Below are 14,367 nucleotides of genomic sequence, written 5' to 3'. Positions count from 1 at the left end.
CAGTTCTATTTGTTATCTTTTTATTGTAGCTTAATACCTTTAATCACTTGATTCTTACTTCACTTAAAATATTAAAAACGTACAAAACTTCTTACCATATCAATTTATAGAAAAAGTACGAAAAATAAATGCAATTTTTAATTCAAGGGTTCGAAAAGTACCGCTTGCATATCTGGTATTTTTTGATTTGTTAAGAATACGTTTTAAAATTTATTTCTATATTTATGGGTTGCAAAGGTACATAAGGAACAAACAAAATTTAACCCAGATATTGTTTTTACGCGTTTTCTTCCCCAAAATGTTAGAATTTCAAAAAAGTACCAAACACCTGATTACTTTTTTATGTGGATGAAGATGCATTTTAAATTTGTTTGTAACACTATTAAGTAGTTAAGAAGATATAAAGTTACTGAATTTACATGTTTTTACCCCCTAATACTTCGCCAAGTGACAAGGAAAATCGTACTCTAGGGATCAAAATAAGAAACTTTGCCCAAGGAACCATACCTATAAAATGAATTGTGATGATCCTTATTTTGACCGAAAGGTCAAATTTTGAAAAATCCCACTTTGACCCATTTAAAGTGCCCCAGTCGAGTCTAAATGTATGACCGACCCCACTAACTTTGGAGGGCCAACCCAGTCATGCTAGTGGCACACCCTCTGGATTCCTATACAAAAATTTCAAAAAATCATAATTTTTGGCACTTTAGATTACGTATTTATTGTGTATAAATTTTGTTTATAGAGCGTATGATAAATACACTGTGCTAGTTGAAAAAACTGTCAAGCGGGGCACCCGGTGGGTTAAGCTAATTCGGGTACGCTGAATTCAGTGGTGCTATCTGTTTTTTTAGGTTAGTATTTTCGAAATATACCGTTATTTCGAAAATGGAGGAGGTTGCACAACATATATTTGCGTAACTCAAAAACGGTTTAGTTTATTGAGCAAACTGAAAAACCTGAAACTCCGCAACAAAATTATCTTTAAGTAAGGCTTTCCATTTTTTTAATCTTCGCAATTATTTTAGAAATATAAATTTTTTTTTAGAAAAATTTCAAAATTTTTGGTTTTTAAAACGGAGTCAGTCACAATTTGGAAACAATTATTTTTTTGTTTGACATATATGTACATTGTAGTCCAATAAAAGAAAAAAGAAGAAAATCGGGAAATATTTGTACCCATTGTTATCAAAAAACTGGAGTATGATGGGTAAAAATGTTGATAATTTAATTTTCAAAATACGAATATCTCCTAAGCTATAAGATACAGTTGATACGATGAGGTTTTTGGTAGTGCACGATGAGGAGATTCTACATGTGTAATTTTTTGAAATCGAAACACAAACGAAGAAATAGGATCGTTTTAAAAATTGACCGTACACTTCTTCTTTGCACATGTCAAATTTCATTCAAATCGGACTAAGGGTTTGGATTTATTTCCCTCTGCACGATGTAGCTAATTACTACGAGTTATGTATTTTGATAAAATATTAGGGGATATTTGTATTATTTTTTTGTGAAATGAAAAGTTGTGGAAAGATTTTAATTATTTAGAGCTTGTTTTATTTGGAACTTCGTTTTCTAAATGTGTAATAGAAATTAAGAGCGTATATGCATTTCCAAATTTTTCTAAAACGACTGCGAAGATTATAAACATGTTAGGCTTTACTCGAAGGTAATTTCGTTGCGGAATTTCGTTTTTTCAGTTTATTCAATAAACTAAACCGTTTTTGAGTTACGCGAATATGTGTTGTACAACCTCCTTCATTTTCCAAATAACGGTATATCTCGAAAATGCGAACTAACCTAAAAAACCGGTTAGCACCACTGAATTCAGGGTACCCGAATTAGTTTAAGCGGCTGGGTGCCCCTCTTGACAGGAAAAAAGTGTCAATTTCGTGCATAGTGATATTGATGTGATATGAGAATCAGCATAGCTTTATTTTTAAGATTTAGTTTAAACTTTAAATCAACTTTTGCTCGCAATGAGCGAAATGATTAACACGAATAGTTTTAGCGTGCTTAAGTAGCGGGGTATTCAACAAGCACAAAATGGCGTTCGTGTCATCTATCTATCTATCTATATATATAAAAATGGATGTTTGTATGTGGGTATGTATGTATGTTCCGAATGAACTCAAAAACGGCTCCACTGATTTTGATGGAATCTTCAGGGAATCTTCAGAATAGCCTGGCGGGTAACACTGTAAAGTCAGATTTTTGATTTTCGGTCTGTGGGCGGAGGGGCGTGGCATTATCAAATTTTTACATTATACCGCTGATACCATCTATATATATATAAAACTTCTGGACCGATTTTGATGGAATTTTCAGGGAATCTTCAGAATAACCCAGCGGGTATCACTGTAAATTCAGATTTTTGATATTCGGTCTGTGGGCGGAGAGGTGTGTAAAAATTTAATTTTTACATTATACCGTTAATGCCATCTATATATATAAAAAACGGCTGGACCGATTTTGATGAAATTTTCAGGGAATCTTCAGAATAGCCCAGCGATTAACAGTGCATAGTAAGATTTTTGATATTTGGTCTATGGGCGGAGGGGCATATAAAATCCAATTTTTACATTACACTTCTAATGCACTATATTCCATAAAAATGGATAAAAATGTTCCGTATGGACTCAAAAATGGCTGGACCGATTTTGATGAAATTTTCACGGAATCTTCAAAAAAGCCTTTTGGGTAACAGTGTAAAGTCAGATTTTTGATTTTCGGTCTGTGATAAACAATTTTGTTTACTCTTGCATATTAGGTGCATGAATAAGAAATTTCCATACTAAATTTTTTAATTCATTGGAACCAGCCGAAATGCCACTACATGTATTAAGATTGAAGGTTGGATGACCGACACTGTATATTACAATCTTTGCAATATCAAACAGATGTTTTCTAGTAATAAATAAATTTGGAAAAATATGCGTAGTCAAATTCTCAAAATTTTTTTTGAAATTTGACCTTAGGGTCAAAATAAGGAACATCAGAATTCATTTTAGAGGTATGGTTCCTTGGGCAAAGTTTCTTATTTTTAACCCTAGAATACGATGTCCTTGTCAAATTTGCGATTTTTTTGCGTCCCTACAAATCGATCCGCCCTAATATACCTACATAAATTTTATATAAAATAAGCAATTTGTTTAAAATATTAAATGACAAATATGTATACTAAGCAATATATGATTTCTTTTAAAGCACTAAATGCAGAAAAATCTTTATTTTTTAGTATTTTTTCCATAAACCTTATAATCATCATCAGTTACAATGACATTAGTATTGACATCAACAACATCAGCAAACTATATGCATAAATCTCTTGTAAATCTAGCAATTATTTATTTATTTATAATTTTTTTTACCTTTATAATGTCAGCTGTCAAAAATTATTTTTGTTTGTGTATATTTAACATGTATATATACATATATGACCAGACACAAACGTTTTAAGACAGACATCATTTATTATATTTTGTATAGTCCATAAAATATTTAAAAGATATGTTACGAATAGTACATATCGCACTCGTTAAACAATACTGTATTAACTCAAAATTTTAAAATGTTCAGTAGAGGCCAAAAACTGTTTGTGATTACATTTTAAGAGAATGTGAAAATCCGAATACATCATATTAAGCCAATTCCATTTGAAAATATATTTACATTGTTTTTCTTTAAAATTTTTGCAATTATTGCAAAACAAATCTATTTTTTGAGTTAATACCATTTTTCTGAAACTTCTCGATATTTTTTTGTATTATTTTATCTACAAAACAGTATCAACTCAAAATACAACCAAATATAAATAAAACAATTTGATTATTTTTAACTTGAATAAAGCCTCAATTTATAATAATAATAATTTTTTTATGAAAATATACGATGTATTTCTATTTAAATTTTTGTACTAACTCAAAATAATACCTTTTTGTTGATACAAGGTAGTCACTAATTATCACGAAAATGATCTCAAATGTGGTTTTCGAGATGAAAGAGAAATCGGAATACGTTGAAATTTTTACAGTAGATAGATATTGACGTTGTTAGTTGATTTCTTGCAAAAAGTGAATTTTTAAAAATTTTGAGTTAATACAGTATTGTTGAACGAGTGCGATATATAAACTATTTTTTATATACAATACATATGTATGTACAGATAGTTAACATATTTACAAACATTGATGCAATATGAATTATTATGGTAGTTTGTGATTGCAAATAATACAATAAATAAATAAAATAAAACAAATATATTTTATTAAGTGTTTTTTTTATATTCATGTTAGTATACCAGTCATGTTTCTGGTTATTTAAGATAAAATTATTAAAGAACTTCAAGTAGCATATATATTTATTTTTCGAAGAGTATTTGTAGGACTTAGGAATGATTATTTTAGAATTTTAGTAAATAAAAGATTTTCAAGTTAGAATATAGAAATTGTATGTTATGATCTGGCAACGTTAAAATGTTAGTCAAAACTAACAATTTTTAATGGTGAATATCATGTACAAGATCTGCGTTTGCTCTCCAGCTTCGACAGGTTGATGATTTTTGTATGCTAAGTTCCACTTGGAAGCACAGAAATTATTCGGCGCATATATCTATAAAATTAAATCCATTCTCCAAAATGTTATACTTTTGTGCTTTGATACAATAACGACTAAACTGAAACTAAAATTCTCAGAAATAGTATTTACAAATTAACTAAACTTTGATTTAAATTTAGATCCAACCGAAATAGTCTCTGGCAGTAATTTCATGTTTATTAAAATGCAAACTAAAAATGCCACTCTGCTTAATATAGAGCACTTTAAATACCATAGATTTATATAACAAAAATATTTATAAATGTTAATAAATGATATAAAAAAAATTTAGAGAACCTGAAAAATAACAAGTAATTTGAGGTACTTTAATAGGCTGAAACAGGATTTAAAAATAACTGATAAAAAAAACTGAACTATAAACTAATAAATACATTTTCCTTTCTTTTTCAGTATCCTGCAGTACAGTAACTGTAACAAAATGCCAAGCGGCTTTAAGAACCCTGCAAGCCTTTCAGTTCTTTCGTCCTACATGCCTGTGTAAAGAGCCTGGCATGGATCCTGACTGTAATCATTTTCGAGATTTCTTATTCGACCATCCTTGTGGATTTGTGCTTAAAAAAGGTAAGTTTTACTTAATAAAAAACATATTGTGGAACACTTGAAAGTTAACAAATTAAAGCAATGATTTAATTCTTATTATTTTTTTAAAGTGTTTCATACACGTGATTTTGATTTCTTTGAGATCCCACGTACACTGACTTATTTTTTTACCTCACAAACAGAAACTTACAAAAAAAGGCAACAGATAAATATGAAAAATCCTTTAGAAGTTTATACTTTCCTTTTTGAACAAAAGCCATTTTACTTTTGCAACATACAAACATTAGTACAACAAATTGTGTTTAAGTGTTTTATTGTTTTTCTTAACAATAAAAATGTTGCTGCTGCTACTGATGTTATTGTTGTTGTTTTACATATTGTTCCTTAAGTGTTCCTTATGTCGAAGGAAATGTAAGAATAAATTAAGAGTTTGCTAAGAAATTGTTGATTTTTTCCACTTTATGTTTTTTGCAGTTAGTTTGAAAAGGTTATGAATGTGTTTAGGCTGGTTTTTTTTTAAAAAGATTTACAGTTGCCAAGAATTGTGAATGAAGATAAATTAGGTTAAGATTCGAAGTGTCGATTCATTTATTTAGTTTGTGTGCGAAAGGAACAGAAAGATACTGATACTATTCAATAAAAGCCCAACAAAAAGCAGTAGCAGTTAATCACAGTGAATTAAATATACAAATTTCAAAAATGTTTTCGTAGAATCAGAAAAATTCTGATATATTCGGATGTGCATTTTTCTTATTTTATTCCATTAGATTTTCAATGACTTTTCATATGATACCGAATTATATCAAACATTTGGACTCATTTGAAAGCTGCTGCTATACAATATAAACCTCTTTAGACAGAAATTTAAAAGAATTGCAATGATTCTATATAGTAGAGGACGATGAGTTAACTTAAAAACTTTTTTCAGAATCAATTGCACATAATGAAACTATTAATAATTAAATTCCGCATAATTCCAGAAGTTTATGCTAAATTTTACGACATATTGAAAGTATATATGTATCTTTGATGTACATACCTTCCTTTAATAAATATGACTTTATTAGTGTGTTTTATTCTAAAACTTTAATTTTATTAATCATTTAATTTCGTTAGAATCTTTGCTTTTAAATATTTTTGAAACCTGTGAACTACCTCCAAACACATTAATAATGGTATATTTCATTTATTCACCGTATCAGTCATAAATTTACATTGGTTTTGCAAAATTTTCATATTTTAAAAAAACTCGAGATTTTATTTTCGGTTTTTCAAACAAACGAAATTCGACAAAGTATGTAAGTTTATGTATTCATATCTTTTAAAGCTATAGTCGGATTTTGTTAATTAAGGAACCGTATGACAAGCTATTATATTCTCTTTAATATTACGGTAACCATAATATGCTTAAGTTTACCATTCACACGATTGTAGCAGTAATATATGTGATTTTAGTAAGTAAATATATGTTTATGGCAATCATCTGCATGATGAACCATTATATCATATGTTGTTCTCAGAGTATGATAACCATAATCCGAGGACAACACAATATGATGAAGTATTACATCATTAAAATGGTTACCACAAACATATACTTGATTACTACAATCATGTGATTAATAAGTTAAGCATATTGTAGGTACCAAAATTATATAAATAATTACATTGATCATAATATTGTTAAAACACTTGTACAAATGTTGTTTATTTTTTCCTAGAAAACAATTCAAATTGTTTCTTCATACAAAATAAATATTCATTAATTTTTTATTTATTAAAAAAAAAAATAGTAGAACCATTTTATAAAATCATCTTGGAGAAGAATTATTTTTATTGCTCTATTTATTTAACATTTTACATTTTAATATATTCAAAAATAGTACACTTTTATATTAAAAGATTTCTATGTATTTATATAGATTAAAGAGGACATTATAAATGGACCCCAGATTTATAAAATTTCAAAAATAGGAAATCGTAAATTAAATCGGCAGTTTTTCAAAATTAAAAATAAAAATCTCAAAATGGTCTCCACGGCCAAATAATGGAATTTGTTTTGAGTACATTTTTGAACTTTTAAATAATCGTAACTTTAAGAGGTGAAATATTAGTAATCTAAAATGTTGCACACGCAAGGTTTTTGGTATCGTCTACCGACGTGTGTCAATATTTATTTTCTTTCATTTCGAATCAAAAAAGAAATACAAGTGATATGAATTCCGTTTCAGTGTATCTCCTAAATTTAAATTTTGTACACAGAAAAAACTATATTTCAATTCAAACATTTATCACATGTTGAACTGGTTTCAATTATTTCATAATTGAATCAAGTATTCATGTGCTCAAAAACAAAATTTTCTGATATTTTCTATTGAATTTTGAGTTTTGAATTTGATAATTTTGACAATTGAAAATACAATTTTCGTTATTGGTTGAACTTTAAATACAAAAATTATTGAATAGATAATTTTCGTAATTGAAAACACAAAAAATAACAAAAATGTGTTTTCAATTACAAAAATTATCTATTCAATAATTTTTGTATTTAAAATTCAACCAATAACGAAAATTGTATATTCAATTGTCAAAATTATCAAATTCAAAACTCAATAAAAAATATCAGACAATTTTGTTTTTGAGCACATGAATACTTGATTCAATTACGAACTAATTGGAACCAGTTCAATATGTGATACATTTTTGAATGGAAACGGTTTAAGAAACAGTTTTTTCTGTGTATGTACTATATTCTGGATAGAATTCTGAAAAGGTGTAGCTTTTTCCGTCCATCCGTCTTTCTGTATGTATGTTGATATTTCCACAGAGACCTAATGCATTAATGTTAAGAAAGTTCTATTGATGTGAAATATACCAAATAAATTCAAATTTTTAAAACATAAATAATTTCACCAAAAAGTAAACTATATTGAATTTAATTTTACATTTCTATATTTCCAGCCGAAAGAGATCCATATCCTATAGATGCATTGCCAACATGCAATCACGCCTTATCAGTGTGTCAGCAAGAGAAAAAGTGTCTAAAACTTTTCGAAGACTTTAAGGCACATTGTAAAGTTCGAGACAATAAATGTAAAATGGAAAACAGGTAATTTCAATAAAAACAAAAATCTTTAAGAAAACGTTTTACTTATACATACTAGAATATCAAAAAAAGAAGAAAGCACAATTTTACCCAAAGGACTCAACCAACAACTTGTGCAAGTAAAACTAAAATAATACTAATAACTACTAGTGCCATGAGTACAAATGCCACTACAACTTTTAATAGTTTTTTTTTCATTTATTTGTATAATTTTCAATTGACTGCACCAAAACTCTCTTCCTCTCTACTTATAAATATAAGTATATGTATATAAAACTATTTGCTCTCCTCTTATTTTCAATTATTACAACTATCATTAATAATTACAATTGCTCTAACGATGGCTCAATAATTAATAATTATGGCCATAAGCATATTTTCAAGTGCTGTTGCATGCAATGTTTTTATTGGGGAAAAAACATAAAAATAAAAATATTAAGCAAAAAAATACATGCTGCTCAATATAATCAACAATTCCTAGGAACCCCATTTATAAGTAAAACTCATTTATATTGAATGTTGTATGTTTGGTTTGGATTTTTTGTTTTTGAATAGAAATTTTGTTGTCTTTCTCACTCATACATTTGTAGAGTACATCCTTGTACAGACTCATGCATTTGCAACTTGTATTTTAGTATTTTCAAAAACTAAACTTTATACTCTCCCAGGTATTTTGTTGCTGCAAGTAACTAAGAGTTTTAACTATAATCATAATGTTATGGTAGAATACAATATGAATTTAATACTTACTTTAGTATATGGGAGATTTCATGTCAAGTGAACCAACTTTTAAAACCAATGTCTTCCGGTTTGCACCAACGTTACTCGTATTAGCTAGTAGTTTAGACACAATTTTTCAACAAGATCGGTCAAGAACTATCTGAGTTAGAGGGCGTTGCAATTTGATTTTGGCCAAATAGGTGTAACTTCTCCATGTAACTTCTTACCTATTGTTCTTAACAAAATTTGTCCCAAATATTTTAAATAGCTACTTTTTCAATCTTTATACTTTTTTTCAAAATCCCACTCGCATCCCACTAAGCTTTCTTTTGAGCAAAAAAAAAAAAACGGTCCTTTTTGAATAAAAAGTCCAAAAAATTTTTGATTATGCAAAAAATAAGTTAACAAATTTTTATTTTATTTTTTAATTTTTTTCGAAAGATTGAAGAAATAGCTATATAAAATATTTAAGACAAATTTTACTAAGAACAATAGGTAATAAGTTACATGGATAAGAAAAAACACCTGTTTGGCAAAAATGTCAAATTTGTACCCCCTTTCACACACAGAGTTTTTGACCGATCTTGTTGAAAAATTGTGTTTCAACTAAAATCCAATTTGAATAATCTTCGTGCAAATTTCACTTGACCTGAAAACCCTCATATGTAAATAGGTAAATAGTTAGATGCCAGTAGTAGAAACTATATACTATAACATAAATACATGTACATTGTGCATGGTCATTGTACATAACAATATTAGGGTCGTCCCTTTTGTGTGATAATATAAAACTTTTAATTTTAAGAATTAATAAAAATTAATATTGTAGTTGTTTTTTTTTTAATTTAAGTATCATATGACAGTTACTTCAAATGGTTTGAACTAAATTTCTATGCTTAGTCCAACCATAACTAAAATATTCAGATTTTTTAAAAAGATCTTAGTTTTTTGAAATTTTCCAAATCTGTTTGCGTTCATTTTCAAAGTTCAGATCTTATGTGGATCAATCTAAGCATAAAAATATCATACAATTATATCAATCCATGAACCATTTATAAAGAAATGTAATTTTTTACTCTGGGTAAACAGAATTTGTTCATATTTGGCACACGTACTCCTTTTTGATATTTGCATTTTTTCTAATTTTGATAAACCTACCGATTTAATTCACGATATTAGATTTTTTAAAAATTCGACAAAGTATGCAAGTTTATGTATATAGGTTATAAAACTGTGATCTGATTCTGTTGACTGTGGAACCATATGTAAATGTAAGTTAATTTTTTATTAAGAAACGAGCTGAACTATTTTTAAAAAAAAATATACAAAAAAGTAGTAGAACTTCTTGTTCCAGAATAAGTTTTATTGCGTTGTTTACTAAATATTTCACATTTTATTTTTGTAAAAGAAAGTAAAATTCAAAAGGATAGAAATTGGTAAAAAATGCATTAGAAAATTGCATTATGCACTTTTATAACAATAAATTTTTTTTATATGAGAAATCTTTTATAAAAAAAATTAAACATAGTAGTCCTTCTTGTCCCAGAATTCCTTTTATTGTGTTGTTTGCTAAGAAATTTAATGTTTGGTAGAAATTTAATGAACCAAACAAATCATGGTTCCTGAACCAAACAAATCATGGTTCCTGAACCAAACAAATCATGGTTCCTGAACCAAATGCAAAGCTGTGCAAGATATGAATACATAAACTTACACACTTTGTCAAATTTTTAAAATTTTTTAAAATTTAAAAATGGAAATGCCTAAATGTGCCAAAAACTAAAAAAATCGGAACCAAAGAAAATTCTTGGGGTATGTACGATGGATGGACTAACACTAAATATGTGTTAGTTACAAAAATGGTGCCATTTTTATTTTTAATTTGTTTGGATTTTATCTGATTTTCAACAAATCACAAATATTTAAAGAAAAATAATAAATAAAAATATTTTTTCATTTGTGCAAAATAGACGTGAATTAGGAAAAAAGTGTGATAAAAATGCTTAAAAAAATCATATTGTAGAATAATTTGTAATTATGAAATAACGTGCATCTGCTTTACTTTGAGTAAAACTCTGTAAGTCTGGGGAAAATTAAAGTGACACCAACATATCAACACTTGTGTTACTAATACATATGTATTTAGAGCAGCGAAATGCAAACTCACACCACTACAGTTTTTAGATATTGTAGTTGTATGAGTTGAGAATTATTCTCTGGCAAAAACAAAAACAACTAGCTGAAATAATGAAATAAACAAGCATAAAAGCGTAACACAACCTGCTTCTATCAATGCTCATGCGAGACTGACTGTTTTTATACAATGTGTGTGCTTGCGTACATGTGAAAATAAAAACAAGAGAGCTCATTTGAGAGCTCATTGCATTTCGCTGATTTAGAGTTAGGTATTTTTACACTAACGCACATACATAGGAGGGAAGGGAAGTGTACACGCAGAGAAAAAATATAATTGGGCATGGTCACTGTAACCATTTAAATAGTGTCACAAGATTTTTAACAATATTATAGTTACAGTAACCATTTACATGATTGCGGTAACCAACATATGGTTAATTTACGATTCACATGATTGTATCAACCATATATATGGTTACAGTAAACAAATATGTATATGTTTGTGGCAACTATATTTATGTTGAATAATTTTATCATAATATCAGATTATGATAAGCCTTAAGCCGAGTGCACCATAATATGATAAGTCCTTCATCATATGAATGGTTGTCACAAACATATATTTGTTTACTGTAACCATATATATGGTTGATACAATCATGTGAATCGTAAATTAACCATGTTATGGTTACTACAATCATGTAAAAGGTTACTGTGACTATAATATAGTTAAAAAACTTGTAACAATATTGAAATGGTTACAGTAACCATGCCAAATTATATTTTTTCTCTGCGTGTATGCAAATGAAAAAATTAAACCAAATTACTCTCCTTTCGCACATATGGGCAGTGTTGCCAGGAGCTGGCGAAAAAATAAGCTATATTGGCTTCAAAAAAAGGCCAGAAAAAGCTAAACCGCTTTAGAAAAAAAGCCAAAAAAAAGCTAAAATATTATAAATTAAGAATTTTGGTTTATATTTATTTTTAAATAAAAAATTAGAAAATATGTTCATAAAATTCATCTGCTTTACTTAAAGGAAGTACTAAAAAGTTAAATACTAGATTAACCATGTCAGAAAATGGACATTGTTGGTTCTATATTTGTCCATTTGTAGTTTAATATATTCTGCCCCTGAGCCTTAAGCTTCGTAATTTTATTAGCACTTTAATTTTTCACTATCAATATGACATAATATATTTTTTTTGGTTTTACTACTTTATTATCAACGGGAAAAAATTGATTTTGCGTAGAGTTTTCATATGGTAATCTTTGTCGCAATTGCTCAATTAGTTTAATTTGTCGTATTATTTTTGTCATAATCTTCACTAATTAAAACGTTCTTTATTTTATCTCTCATTCATCAAACTAGTATGAAAAATGTGTCAAAAACATTAAACAATTTTCAATTGGCGACGATAATGGATCAAATTCCTTGAATTTTAAATCAGAAAACAGCAAATGATTTATTTACTTTTTGTACTTTGTGCAATACTGGTTTTAAAAAAAGATGGTACGCCAAATTATAATCAGTGTATTAATTACTTAAAAGTTTGGCTTTTTAGAATTGCTGGTTTGACGAAATTAAAACAAAATGGGTTTTAACTCGAAGCATAGATCCACAAGACGTTTAACGGCTATTGATCGCCATCGAGTATCACAAGCCTTCAAGAGTTTGTGGGGCTCTTGTCTATTATATAATGATGAATATAATGTGTAATAACAATTTTGTCTTGAAAGAGAATTTGCTAGACATTTAAGCTTTCAGATATAAAATACTCTATTTCATTTTGGACCACTTGATATTGGCAATTGTTATTTGTTCTTTTAATACTGCACAATTCTTGAGTATGTTGAAAAGCTAAATGAAAATCAGTAATGAATTAAAATGAAAATGGTTCACAAATATAAATTTAGCCTTTTTATTTACTCTTTAGTCTCGAAATTTTTAGCCTTTTTTAATTTCTATTTTGAAATTAAGAAAAGGCTAGAAAAAAGCCACGAAGCTAAAACCAAAATTTCGAGGCTAAAGAGTAAATAAAAAGGCTAAATTTAGCCTCAAAAAGGCTAAACTGGCAACACTGCATATGGGTGATACAATAACAAACTACAAAGCAATACATTCTCATGAATTAGGTTTTCGACAACAGATTTTGGTTTTTGGCTAACGCATGTTTAGAGTTAGATACAGTTGTCAAAATTTAAAAATATTAGTAGCCATCCAATGATATGCACAAGACAATTACAAGTTTTTATGGTCTGTTGTATTGTGATTACGTAAACGCATTGTTGTGCATTGCTATGCCAACTCAAACATATTGTCATGTTAGGAGTATGTAATTTCAACACACCAAAATTTGTGTGCTATGTCATAAATAGTCTTATACATGTGACATACCTCCAATTATAAAGTTTATATACTTTGCTATATAACAATAAGTAATAAATTTATACCCATCTGTGTTACAGTGAAAATCTGGTAATTATTAATACATATATAATATTATTATATAATACCTAAAATATTGACTTTCAGTATTTATCTAAATTCATTTGAATACTTTTGTACAATATATTTCATATGGAAGGATGTCTTTGAGCACAATATTTACTGCATAATTTTGTATTTTTTTTTATTTAAAAATGATATTGCTTTTGGTTTGGAATTTAAAATTTATTTTTTTTTATAAACTACTAGCTGAACCGGCAAATGTTGTCCTGCCATACAAATTATTTCTAGTGAATATTTTGGTTATATAGGTATTTTTGATGGCAAATGAAGAGAAATACAAACAAAATTTTTTGGCGAAAAATATTTAAAAACAATGGAATGTACTTTACTACATATTCTCGTAGCTAACAAAAATATATAAAAAATGGTAAATATGTAGTGATATTTCCATATTTCTCTTACAAAATACTAAAATCTCGGCTAAAAAATGAGTGGGTGAGGGTAGGTTGATAAAAAAAGGCTATAGGTAATTTTGATGTCAAATAAAAAAATGCGAAAAAAATTTTTTGGGAAACATATTGTAAAAAGAAATTCAGGGACACCCTAATGTCCTAGCGGTATGAAATATACTTTATGACCTATTTTCATGGCTCCCAAATATACGTACAAAATTTCATAAAAATCGGTTTAGCCGTTTCGGATGAGTTCAAACACAAACATTGTGACACGAGATTTTTATATAGATAGATTTATTTTAAAAATGTCGTGTAAAATTCGAACTAAAGACAA

General features: G+C 28.0%; 1 protein-coding gene across 1 annotated transcript in view; it reads left to right on the top strand.

The window, feature by feature from the left end:
• The window catches only part of Gfrl (Glial cell line-derived neurotrophic family receptor-like), a 290,881-nt gene that overhangs the window by 165,974 nt on the left and 110,540 nt on the right, over positions 1–14,367 (top strand). Inside the window, exons 3-4 of the mRNA XM_065502246.1 lie at positions 5,017–5,187; positions 8,128–8,275. Coding sequence (XP_065358318.1) covers positions 5,017–5,187; positions 8,128–8,275 — 319 coding nt within the window. The remainder of the gene's footprint in view (positions 1–5,016; positions 5,188–8,127; positions 8,276–14,367) is intronic.

Source organism: Calliphora vicina, chromosome 1 (assembly GCF_958450345.1).
Source record: "Calliphora vicina chromosome 1, idCalVici1.1, whole genome shotgun sequence".
NCBI classification, from domain to species: Eukaryota; Metazoa; Arthropoda; class Insecta; order Diptera; family Calliphoridae; genus Calliphora; species Calliphora vicina.
Note: the sequence above shows the minus strand (reverse complement) of the source record. Positions and strands in the feature narration are given on the sequence as shown.